The following is a 12,883-nucleotide window of genomic DNA, read 5'->3' on the forward strand; positions in this document are numbered from 1 at the left end:
CCGCACTGTCGGAGGGGCAGTTCTGAGGGAGCGCCGCACTGTCGGAGGGGCAGTACTGAGGGAGTGCCGCACTGTCGGAGGGGCAGTACTGAGGGAGCGCCGCACTGTCAGAGGGGCAGTACTGAGGGGGGGCAGTACTGTCGGAGGGGCCGTCTTTCGGATAAGACATTAAACCGAGGCCCCGTCTGCTCTCTCAGGTGGATGTAAAAGATCCCACGGCCACTATTTCGAAGAAGAGCAGGGGGAGTTCTCCCCGGTGTCCTGGGGCCAATATTTATTCCTCAACCAACATCACTAAAACAGATTATCTGGTCATTATCACATTGCTGTTTGTGGGAGCTTGCTGTGCGCAAATTGGCTGCCGTGTTTCCTACATTACAACAGTGACTGCACTTCAAAAAGTACTTCATTGGGTGTAAAGCGCTTTGGGGTGTCCTGAGGTCGTGACAGGCGCTATGGAAATGCAAGTCTTTCTTTCCTTAACCCAGCAGAGTCCCAACAGCTAGATTAATCCCTGGATGTAGGATTTAAACTTGAGGCGATTCTAGAAACGTAGGGTTTTATTTGAAGAAAGCACGGTGTAGCAACAGTCCCGTACAATGTCCCTCAACAAGGAAGAGAGCGGCAAATTGGATTGAAGGCAAGATACAGAAGGCATACGCTGCCCTCTGGTGGGGAAGAAATGTATACTGCTGCAAAGGGCATGAATTTCCAAAACACTTACGTTTATATAGCGCCGGCCCCACCTCCCAGAAGCGGCTCAAAGTGCTTCATATAGAGTGAGTTACTTTCAAGTGCAGCGGCTGCATTCGAGTAGGCAGATTAGCAAGATCCCATAAGCAGTAATAACATGTGGGACTAATTAATTTGTTGCAGTGACCCCCTGTAAATACTGACACACTCCCGGGGATTCCCTGTAAATACTGACACACTCCCGGGCACCCCCTGTAAATACTGACACACTCCCGGGCACCCCCTGTAAATACTGACACACTCCCGGGGACCCCCTGTAAATACTGATACACTCCCGGGGACTCCCTGTAAATACTGACACACTCCCGGGGACCCCCTGTAAATACTGACCCACTCCCGGGGACACCCAGTAATTACAGACACACTCCTGGTGACCCCCTGTAAATACTGACACACTCTCAGGGACTCCCTGTAAACACTGACCCACTCCCGGGGACACCCAGTAATTACAGACACACTCCCAGGGACACCCTGTAAATACTGACATATTCCCTGGTGACCCCCTGTAAATACTGACACACTCCCGGGGACCCCCTCTAAATACTGACACACTCCCGGGGACCCCCTCTAAATACTGACACCCTCCCCGGGGACCCCCTGTAAATACTGGCACACTCCCGGGGACGCCCTGTAAATACTGACACACTCCACGGGACCCCCTGTAAATACTGACACACTCCCCATTGACCCCCTGTATATACTGACATACTCCCGGGGACCCCCTGTAAATACTGACACACTCCTGGGGACCCCCTGTAAATACTGACACTCCTGGGGAATCCCTGTAAATATTGACACACTCCCAGGGACCCCCTGTAAATACTGACACACTCCCGGGAACCGCGTGATTTGATTTTCAAAAGAAAGGTTCGATTCCCTGAAGTAAGTATTAGCATACAGGAAGATGGTTGTGGTGGTTGAAGGTCAATCAACACAGCCGCAGGACATCGCTGCAGGAGTTCCTCAGGGCAGTGTCCTAAGCCCAACCATCTTCAACTGCTTTATCAATGACCTTCCCTCTAACATAAGGTTAGAAATGGGGATGTTTGCTGATGACTGCAGTGTTCAGTGCCATTCACAACTCCTCAGATAATGAAGCAGTCCATGCCCGCATGCAACAAGACCTGGACGACGTTCAGGCTTGGGCTGATAAGTGGCAGGTAGCATTCGTGCCACAGAAGTGCCAGGCAATGGCTATCTCCAAAAAGCGAGAGTCTATCTACCTCCCCTTGACATTCAACGGCATTACCATCGCCAAATCTCCCACCATCAACATCCTGGGGGTCACCATTGACCAGAAAATTAACTGGACCAGCCACATTAATACTGTGGCAACAAGAGCAGGTCAGAGGCTAGGTATTCTGTGGCGAGTGTCTCACCTCCTGACTCCCCAAAGCCTCTCCACCATCTACAAGGCACAAGTCAGGAGTGTGAGGGAATACTCTCCACTTGCCTGGATGAGTGCAGCTCCAACAACACTCAAGAAGCTCGACACCATCCAGGACAAAGCAGCCCGCTTGATTGGCACCCCAGCCCCCAACCTTAAACATTCACTCCTTCCACCACCGGCGCACCGTGGCTGCAGTGTGTACCATCTACAAGATGCACTGCAGCAACTCGCAAAGGCTCCTTCGGCAGCACCTCCCAAACCCGCGACCTCTTCCACCTTGAAGGACAAGGGCAGCAGGCACATGGGAACACCCCCGCCTCCAAGTTCCCCTCCAAGTCACACACCATCCTGACTTAGAAATATATCGGCCGTTCCTTCATCGTCGCTGGATCAAAATCCTGGAACTCCCTCCCTAACAACACTGTGGGAGCACCTTCACCACATGGACTGCAGCGGTTCAAGAAGGCGGCTCACCACTACCTTCTCGAGGACAATTAGGGACGGGCAATAAATGCTGGCCTTGGATGCCCACATCCCATAAGTGAATTAAAAAAAATCCAACACCACAGAAATCGGAAAAAACACTGAGGATCTCAATTTGAACAACTACGAGCTGAGCTACCGAAAGAGACAGTCAGAGCCTCCATTAGATGGACGGAACTTCCGACATTGAAACGTTGCACCGGAGTGTCAGCCCAGATTAAGAGTTCGATCCTTTAAGTAAGTCTTAAAACTCACCGCTCTCTGAGCCAGGCGCGAGAGTGCTACCAACTGAAGCAGGTCAATGAGCACATTGCAGACCCGTTGACACAATCTCAAAGCACAACGGTGACATTGGAGCCGGAGGGTCATTCATTTCTCGCTCTCTATCTCGAGCTCACGTCAGTAACTCGCTGTCAATTACAAGAGCTAAAAAGCATAAAACATTAGCAAAGAACCAATCGGCATCTCGGAGAGGAGACGGGGTCAGGATTCCCAGGTGTGGCCACACCTGACGGAACATCTTCGCTCTGCTCAATTAGCTCTTGTGCGATTTTTTTTCAAATTCATTCACGGGATGTGGGCGTCGCTGGCAATGTTTCCTCTGATCTTTAACTTTGCCCAGCGGCAGCAGCCTGTGTGGGACCTCGCCCACCTGAGGGGGAACATTGGTCGTCGAAAAGGCCGGCATTTATTGCCCATCCCTAATTGCCCCAGAAGGTGGTGGTGAGCCGCCTTCTTGAACCGCTGCAGTCCGTGCGGTGAAGGTGCTCCCACAGCGCTGTTAGGGAGGGAGTTCCAGGATTTTGACCCAGCGACCATGAAGGAATGGACGATATACTTCCAAGTCAGGATGGTGTGTGACATTTCCAGTATTTTCTACTTTAAGTCCCACACAGGGGTACAGTGGTGTTGTGGTTATGTTACTGACTAATAATCCTGAGGCCTGGACTAATAATCCAGTGAATAGGAGCTCAAATATGGGCAGTTTGAGAATCCAATTGCTTCAAAGATAATCCCAGGCCAAATGACTATTCCAAGTATTGAAATCCTTCTGGATAATCAGTCCTAAATTTGCCTTGAAGTAGTTTGACTCTATAATCCCCTTGTCCTGAAGTCAGTGTTTAGTTTGAAGTATTTTCCAAATCTACCGCTCCCATAGCACCTCTACCCAACTTTAAAAAGTCTAATAGCATAATACTGCGGATGCTGGAAGTCTGAAATAATAACAGAAAACGCTGGAAAAACTCAGCAGGCCAGGCAACATCCGTGGAGAGAGAAACAGAGTTAACGTTTCAGGTCGAAGACCTTTCGTCTTCCACCTGAAACATTAACTCTGTTCCTCTCTCCACGGATGTTGCCTGGCCTGCTGAGATTTTCCAGCGCTTTCTGTTGTTATTTAAAAAGTCCAAATTGCTCCACTATTTCCACTTACCCCGTCCCTCTGACATTCGGGATGAATCTCCAAATCTTTCTAGAATCACCTCTGGAACTTGAATGTTTCGATGATCAGAACTGGACAGTGCTCAAGGTGGGTCTGACCAGAACTGGACACAGTGCTCAAGGTGGGACTGACCAGAACTGGACACAGTGCTCAAGGTGGGTCTGGCCAGAACTGGACACAGTGATCAAGGTGGGTCTGACCAGAACTGGACACAGTGCTCAAGGTGGGTCTGACCAGACTGGACACAGTGCTCAAGGTGGGTCTGACCAGAACTGGACACAGTGCTCAAGGTGGGTCTGACCAGAACTGGACACAGTGCTCAAGGTGGGTCTGACCAGAACTGGACACAGTGCTCAAGGTGGGTCTGACCAGAACTGGACACAGTGCTCAAGGTGCAGTCTGACCAGACTGGACACAGTGCTCAAGGTGTGGTCTGACCAGAACTGGACACAGTGCTCAAGGTGGGACTGACCAGAACTGGACACAGTGCTCAAGGTGGGTCTGACCAGACTGGACACAGTGCTCAAGGTGTGGTCTGACCAGAACTGGATACAGTGCTCAAGGTGCAGTCTGACCAGACTGGACACAGTGCTCAAGGTGGGTCTGACCAGAACTGGACACAGTGCTCAAGGTGGGACTGACCAGAACTGGACACAGTGCTCAAGGTGGGACTGACCAGAACTGGACACAGTGCCCAAGGTGGGACTGACCAGAACTGGACACAGTGCTCAAGGTGGGACTGACCAGAACTGGACACAGTGCTCAAGGTGGGACTGACCAGAACTGGACACAGTGCTCAAGGTGGGACTGACCAGAACTGGACACAGCGCTCAAGGTGGGACTGACCAGAACTGGACACAGTGCTCAAGGTGCGGTCTGACCAGACTGGACACAGTGCTCAAGATGGGTCTGACCAGAACTGGACACAGTGCCCAAGGTGGGACTGACCCGAGCTGGACACAGTGCTCAAGGTGGGACTGACCAGAACTGGACACAGTGCTCAAGGTGCGGTCTGACCAGACTGGACACAGTGCTCAAGATGGGTCTGACCAGAACTGGACAGTGCCCAAGGTGGGACTGACCAGAGCTGGACACAGTGCTCAAGGTGGGACTGACCAGAACTGGACACAGCGCTCAAGGTGAGGTCTGACCAAAGCATGGACTTAAATTCTGTTTTGCTAGTGGTTCGAGTTGATTTCTGCTCTTAAATGGCCATCAATTGATGAGTGGCTAATCTGCTGAATCTCCTCGAGCTCTCAATTTTATCCGTGGTTATTTCACCACCATCTCCGAGTGCACCTGTCCCAAATAAATCTCATCAACCATCGTTTTTCACCTGTGCATTTCATCCAACTCAGTTTGAAGATTCCCAAGCTGCCTTCTCACAATCAACGAGGGGAGACTTTGCGTCGATCTCAGGTGATTGGAGGGCTACATTTTCACAACAAATAACTTCCCCTCTTGTTTAAGATGGATTTTTAGAAAGTCCTGTAGAGGGTCCCCGGAAACCTTGGGAGCGGGATTAAGTACTCGGCTTGGTATTTACTTCTGGAGATCGAGTTGACGAAGGAGGAACAAGTCTTCCTTTCAGAACTAACTCCACTTACATAGACTACACGGCCCAGAAACAGGCCATTCGGCCCAAACAGTCCGTGTCGGTGTTTGCGCTCCACTAATGCATCTTCGCCTCAACCACTCCCTGTGGCAGCAAGTTCCACATTCTCACCACTCTCTAGGCAAAGAAGTTTCTCCTGAATTCCCCATTTCTTGGTGACTGTCTTATATCGATGGCCTCTAGTTTTGCTCTCCCCCACAAGTGGAAACACTCGCTCTGTGTCTACGCAATTGCTCTAGTCCTGTTACAACGACTGTGGAAGGATCACATACGCGGGATGAAATCTGCGGACGGCCTCGGAGAATGGTGCACACTGATGGATCCTGGCCATTTCCAAGTTTTTGCTAAAACATTTTTGGAGTCTATAAAGGGGAAGAGACAAATTATATAGAATATACAGCACAGAAACAGGCCATTCGGTCCAACTAGTCTGGGCTGGTGTTCAGACTCCACACGAGCCTCCTCCCGTATCTTTCTATCCCCTTCTCTCTCGTGTACACCTCTAGTTTCCTTTTGAAAGCATCTAAGCTGTTTGCCGCAACCACTTCTTGTGGTAGCGAGTTCCACATTCTAACCACTCAGTGAAGAAATTTCTCCTTATTTCCCTATTGGGTTGATCAGTAACTATCTTGTATTGATGGCCCCCAGTTTTGGATTCTCCCACAAGTGGAAACATTCTCTCCACATCTACCCTGTCCAACCCATTCATCATTTTAAAGACCTCTATCAGGTCTCCTCTAAGTCTTCTCTTTTCTAATCCGTCTTTCGAACGAGAGTTTAAACCGAGGCCCCGTCTGCCCTCTCAGGTGGATGTAAAGTATCCTGTGGCACTATTTCGAAGAAGAGCAGGGGAGTTCTCCTCGGTGTCCTGGCCGACATTTATCCCTCAACCAACATCACTAAAACAGATTATCTGGGTCATGATCACATTGCTGTTTGTGGGAGCTTGCTGTGTGCAAATTGGCTGTCGTTGTTTCCTACATTACAACAGTGACCACACTTCAAAAGTACTTCATTGGCTGTAAAGCACTTTGAGACATCGCGAGGTTGTGAAAGGCGCAAGTCTTTCTTTATTTCTTTACACAGATTAAACCAATTTCTTAAAATAATGCAAAAAAAACACAAAACTGAACCAAAGACGCACAACAGTTTTTATTAACAATACCACACGCGGAGCAAGAGTTCTTGTGGAGGTGACCTTTCGGGGCCAAAGGCCAGATTCCCCCAGTTAAAGTCCAGCTGCCCTCGCGTGGCGCTCACACGTACCACTGGAACCCGTACTTCGCTTGGATGTATTCCTCCCGGGGTCGAAGGTTAAACATTTCCTCCACCGAGGGCGTGAACCAGCGGTCGGAGTGGTAAACGCTCTCGCCAACCTGCAACAGGAGATGCAGTCACACAGTTATTCAATCAAAATGGAACTCCCCCCCCACTTCAATCAAAATGGAACTCTACGGGCTGAATGGCCACCTCCTGTTGCTATGGCATTCGCGTCTGGTGCGTGCGCATGCATCGTATGGGTTGTGTCGCGGCCTGTCAAGACAGTTAATCACCCCGCGGATCATTCCTCTGCTTCGCGCTATCCTCCGAGGGAAGAGTGCGAAGATACAAAAACAACGAATACGCCACCCTGCCCCAACAACCTGCTCCAACCCTAAACTCAGAAGAGCACGCTTATTGCATCAGTGCGATAACTTTACCCCACCCCCCGGTTCCCATCCTTACACCGACCCGACATTGCCAATTAAGTTTGTGCTGTCGGCACAAGCCCTTTGGGATGGGTTGAGGCTCGCCACTCACCGGATTTATTTTGCATGTTTTTTTTTTTTTTTAATTCGTTCACGGGAGTCGCTGGCAAGGCCAGCATTTATTGCCCATCCCTAGTTGCCCTTGAGAAGGTGCTGGTGAGCCACCTTATACAACCAAGTGGCTCGCTGGGCCATTTCAGAGGGGCAGTTAGGAGTCAACCATATTGCTGTGGGTCTGGAGTCACATATAGGCCAGACCGGGTAAGGACGGCAGGTTTCCTTCCCTAAAGGACATTAGTGGACCAGATGGGTTTTGACGACAAGATGGGTTTTCATGGTCCAGATTTATTTAATTAATTGAAATTCCCCAGCTGCTGTGGTGGGATTTGAACTAATGTCTCTGGATCATTAGTCCAGGCCTCTGGATTACTAGTCCAGTGACATAACCACTGTGCTAACATAACACGGCTGTTACGGCCAATAGGCAGAGGATGTTTAGGGGCAGCACGGTGGCATAGTGGTTAGCACTGTTGCCTCACAGCGCCAGGGACCCGGGTTCGAATCCGGCCTCGGGCGACTGTCTGTGTGGAGTTTGCACATTCTCCCCGTGTTTGCGTGGGTTTCCTCTGGGTGCTCCGGTTTCCTCCCACAGTCCAAAGATGTGCGGGTTAAGTTGATTGGCTATGATAAATTGATAGTGTTAGGGGGATTAAATACGTGGGGTTACAGGGATCAGGTGGGATATGTGTCGGTGCAGGCTCGATGGGCCAAAATGGCCTCTATCTGCACTGTGGGGTTTCTGTGATTCTGTGATGTTTTCACTGCATCAATCTGGGCTGGTCTTAAACCCAAGTCCCAGAACTGAAGTCAAGCGCCTAACCCGTTACATAGAAACATAGAAGATAGGAGCAGGAGTAGGCCATTCGGCCCTTCGAGCCTGCTCCGCCATTCAACGAGATCATGGCTGATCATCCAAACCCTAGCACCCGGTCCCTACACCGACAGCCATCCCACACAAGCCCTATCCCCGTAACCCCGTGTATTTAATCCCCCCTAACACTAGGTCAATTTTTATCATGGCCAATCAACCTAACCCGCACATCTTTGGACTGTGGGAGGAAACCGGAGCACCCGGAGGAAACCCACGCAAACACGGGGAGAATGTGCAAACTCCACACAGACAGTCGCCCGAGGCCGGATTTGAACCCGGGTCCCTGGCGCTGTGAGGCAACAGTGCTAACCACTATGCCACCCAGCGCTACATCAATGCATCAAATGAGCCCCATTTACCTTCCAGCCTGGAACATCCTTCATAATTTTGGCCTCTTCCTCAAGGTTCTCCTTTAATATACGCAGAATCCTAAAAAAAAAGTGGGAGAGAGAGAATCAGATATATGAAAGACAAAGCGGCAGAACGGAAAGACAAATTTCAATAAAGGTTTTTTTTTAATTCTATTTTTCTAGTACAGGAAACTTTGTGATATCCGGCACCGACGGGACCGAGCTGTTGCCGTTAGATCAAAACTGCCGGACATGTTGAAACATACGGAGCTTTTCAGCTCCGTGTGAATCAACAAACCCTGTTGCTTAGCAACAGCTTCAAAACAGTCAGCTGCAGCTGCAAGCGTCTCTAGCTGAAGCTGTTGCTTAGCTACAGACCTTGCAGAGCCTGACTGGGGAAAAAAAAAGCAACGAGAAGTAAAAAAACTTATAGGAAACGGCTCCTGAATTTTGCCGGTAGATAGAGCTTTCCGGACTTTTAACCTCCGGATAAACCAAAGTTTCCTGTACGACTGTATTCATCTGTGGAGTGAAAGGTCACTCCTAGATATGGAGGGGAAAGGCCATTCAGCCCGCATGAGGAGAAAACCCTACAAGTTCACAGCTCAGAAGGAGGCCATTCTGCCCATCATGTCTGTGCCAGCACTCTGCCAGATCAAACCAAAACTGATCCCACTGCCCTCCTCTCTCCCCATAGGCCTGTCTCTTGTTCCGATTCACATATTCATCCAATTTTCCCCATAAAAGGATGCATTGGTCACTGCCTGAACCACTCCCTCTGGCAAAGCAATCCTTGCTCCAACAACCCTCTGTGGGACTAAATTTCTCCGAACCCCTCTCCTCGCTCAGTGATGATTTTAAATTCATGACCCTCCTCATCACTGACACCCCAACTGGAGGAAATAGGCTTTCCGTATTCAAATCCTATCAAAACCCTTCATATTTTTAAAAACCTCCATGAAATCTACTCTTAGCCTTCTCTGGAGCCCTTACGCGACCCCCGAGCTCTTAAGGCTAAAGGGATCAAGGGATATGGGGAGAAAGCAGGGACCGGGTACTGAATTTGGATGATCAGCCATGATCTCATTGAATGGCGGAGCAGGCTCGAGGGGCCGAATGGCCTACTCCTGCTCCTATCGTCTATGTTTCTATGGAGTGTCAGCCTGAATTAAGTGCTCAAGTCTCACGGAGTGGGACTTGAACCCACAACCTTCTGACTCTGAGGCAAGGGTGCTACTGAACCATGGCTGACACTCTATAGCTTTAATGTCCAATTACAAAATCCAACTGTTTCTTGAATGCTCCCCGGTTTTTGGCCTCTACGGCACTCGCCCATTCCACGCACGGTGCGTGAATGAAAAAGGCCCGGACTGAAAACATTGTTACATCCCACCATTCTTTAAATAGCGGACAGGATTGCCTCCCAACAGTGCCAGTTAGGAAGCAGGCCTACGACAGGCTGAGTTATTGCACTGTGCGCTTGACACTGTCCCTTATTCTATATCTAGCGGGAAAATTGCTGCTGGAAATGAGAGTAAAACTTCCAGCGAGAACAAGCGCAACCAACTTTCCTTAGGCCATGGCCCCCTCCCCCATGGCATTGCTTCTGGGGTCGTACGAGCTGCTGTTTCATAACAACAACGCTGTTACCAACAAAGTACGACACCTGAAGTGTGACAGGAAGCAAGTGTGACGTTTATAGGAAGTGCAAGACTTTTAATATAAAATGCTGGGCGATCCCAAGCTGTGGCCTGCAACTGACAAGCACGATCCAATCTGCCAAGATCTCCAACCAAATAACAATCACACCTCCGTTCAGTCCCAAGCTCCTGGTGGCCTGTCACTTTAATTCACCGCTCTATTCGCACTCAGACCTCACCGTCTGCGGCCTCTTGCATTGTTCCACGGAAGCTCAGCGTAAGCTCGAGGAACAGCACCTCATCTTCCGATTAGGCACTCTGCAGCCTTCCGGACTCAATATCGAGTTCAATAATTTCAGATCATAACCTCGGCCCCTATCACATATATATATTTTCTTCTTTTTTTTATCCGCACTTTTTGTTTGGCCCTTTTTTTTCTTCCCTCCCACAGGACAGCTGTCCTTCACTCTGCCGGCGCAATTCACACCCCATCTAGAGCCATCATTTGTTCCTTAGCCTGTCCCATTACCACCTCCTCTCGCCTCTCGTCTCTTAATCTCTCCTGCTTTCTATCCAATCACTGACCTTCCCTTTTGTTCTTTCATCCCCTCCCCCTTTTCCCAGCCCCTAAACTTGCTTTCCATTTCCTGCTTTTTTCCAGTTCTGACCAAGGGTCTCCGACCCGAAACATTGACTCTGTTTCTCTCTCCACGGATGTTGCCTGGCCTGCTGAGTTTTTCCAGCGTTTTCTGTTGTTATTTCGGATTTCCAGCATCCGCAGTATTTTGCTAACGTATTAACAATCAGACTCTTACTGACCCGCGTCTGTGTTTACTTAACAATTAAACTTTGTGGCTTTAAAGGGGTCCAACTCCACACTGAAACACACGCACTCTTTCTCAACCTATTCAAAAGCAGACACCTCTCCAACTTGCCTCCTATCCTGTTCAGCATGCAGCAGGGGCAGCATTGCTATACGGGCTTCCAGGTCTTCAATTTGCAGGCGCCTATAAAATAAAAATACACGTGAAACAGGAAATCTGTCACCAAAGATTAATGCAGAAACAGGTTTGCAAGAACAAAAATATTAAAACTGGTTAATGAAAACAGAAAGTTATAATACCTGGGATGGCAGGAATGACATATGAGGAGAGATTGGGTCAATTGGGCTTATACTCGCTGGAGTTTAGAAGAATGAGAGGGGATCTCATTGAAACTTATAAAATTCTGACAGGACTGGACAGACTAGATGCAGGAAGGATGTTCCCGATGGTCAGGGAGTCCAGAACCAGGGGTCACAGTCTAAGGATAAGGGGTAAGCCATTTAGGACAGAAATGAGGAGGAATTTCTTCACCCAGAGAGTGGTGAACCTGTGGAATTCTCTACCACAGAAGGCAGTAGAGGCCAATTCATTAAATATATTCAAGAAGGAGTTGGATATATTTCTTAAGGCTAAAGGGATCAAGGGGTATGGGGAGAAAGCCGGGACAGGGTACTGAATTTGGATGATCAGCCATGATCGCATTGAAAGGCGGAGCAGGCTCGAGGGGCCGAATGGCCTACTCCTGCTCCTATCTTCTGTTTCTAATCGTGGCAAAAACACTTGGTAAAGATTTCATAAAATGAAGTGTTAAGATACAAATCTTACTGTGGGATGACAGAGCAAGAAAATAAAGAACAAACATGCATTTCTATAGCGCCTTTCACAGCCTCAGGACGGCCCAAAGTACTTTTTGAAGTGGAGTCACTGTTGTAATGTGGGAAACGCAGCAGCCAATTTGCGCACAGCAAGCTCCCACAAACAGCAATGTGATGACGACCAAATAATGTTTTTTTTTTTTTTAGTGATATTGGTCGAGGGATAAATATTGGCCCCAGGACACCGGGGAGAACACCCCCCCCCGCCCCCCCTGCTCTTCTTCAAAATAGTGGCTGTGGGATCTTTTACGTCCACCTGAAAGGGGGCAGACGGGGCCTCGGTTTAACGTCTGAACCGAAAGACGGATTTTAAGAGATGCTAACTGACCTGCTGTGCAATCTGACAACTCTGGTGAATCTGAAGAGATACGGCACCCCGTTATAGAATGGGCATAAATGCAATGGAGGAGGTGGAGCAGAGATTCACTAGGTTGTTACTGTAAATTGAAGATTACATTAACGAAGAGATTTGAGAAGTTAAGGATTTTTTCCCCCACTAGAGCTGAGAGAGGTGACCTGATAGAGGTCTTCGAGATTATAAAAGGTCCCGATACGGTGAATAGTCCCAGATTGCTTCCACTGCTCAGTCAGACAGTAAAGTGGGCAGAAATGGGAAGATAATCGCAAAATCAATTAGAGGAGGTTAGAATGTGGAATTCTCTGCTGTAAACCGCTGTTGAAGCAGAGTCTATAACGTCTCTTTAAAAAGGAATTAAATAAGTTGCTTGAAAAGGAGGAATATTAAAGGGGGGGGGGGGGGGGGGGAGATAAGCAGCAGACTTTCATTACAGCAAGAGGCTCACGTGGAGAATAAAATCATGGTAGATGTTGAA

General features: G+C 49.0%; 1 protein-coding gene across 1 annotated transcript in view; it reads right to left on the reverse strand.

Moving 5' to 3' along the window:
- Positions 1-6,819: 6,819 nt before the first annotated feature.
- The window catches only part of ndufa13 (NADH:ubiquinone oxidoreductase subunit A13), a 31,273-nt gene continuing 25,209 nt past the window's right edge, over positions 6,820-12,883 (reverse strand). The window contains exons 3-5 of the mRNA XM_086004403.1: positions 11,287-11,358; positions 8,721-8,790; positions 6,820-7,058 (exon numbers count right to left, since the gene is read on the reverse strand). Of these exons, the coding sequence (XP_085860529.1) occupies positions 6,939-7,058; positions 8,721-8,790; positions 11,287-11,358 (262 nt within the window). The 3' untranslated portion in view covers positions 6,820-6,938. The remainder of the gene's footprint in view (positions 7,059-8,720; positions 8,791-11,286; positions 11,359-12,883) is intronic.

This window comes from Somniosus microcephalus, chromosome 13, assembly GCF_052327205.1.
Source record: "Somniosus microcephalus isolate GS21.2 chromosome 13, FLI_Smic_1.0, whole genome shotgun sequence".
Classification (NCBI taxonomy): Eukaryota; Metazoa; Chordata; class Chondrichthyes; order Squaliformes; family Somniosidae; genus Somniosus; species Somniosus microcephalus.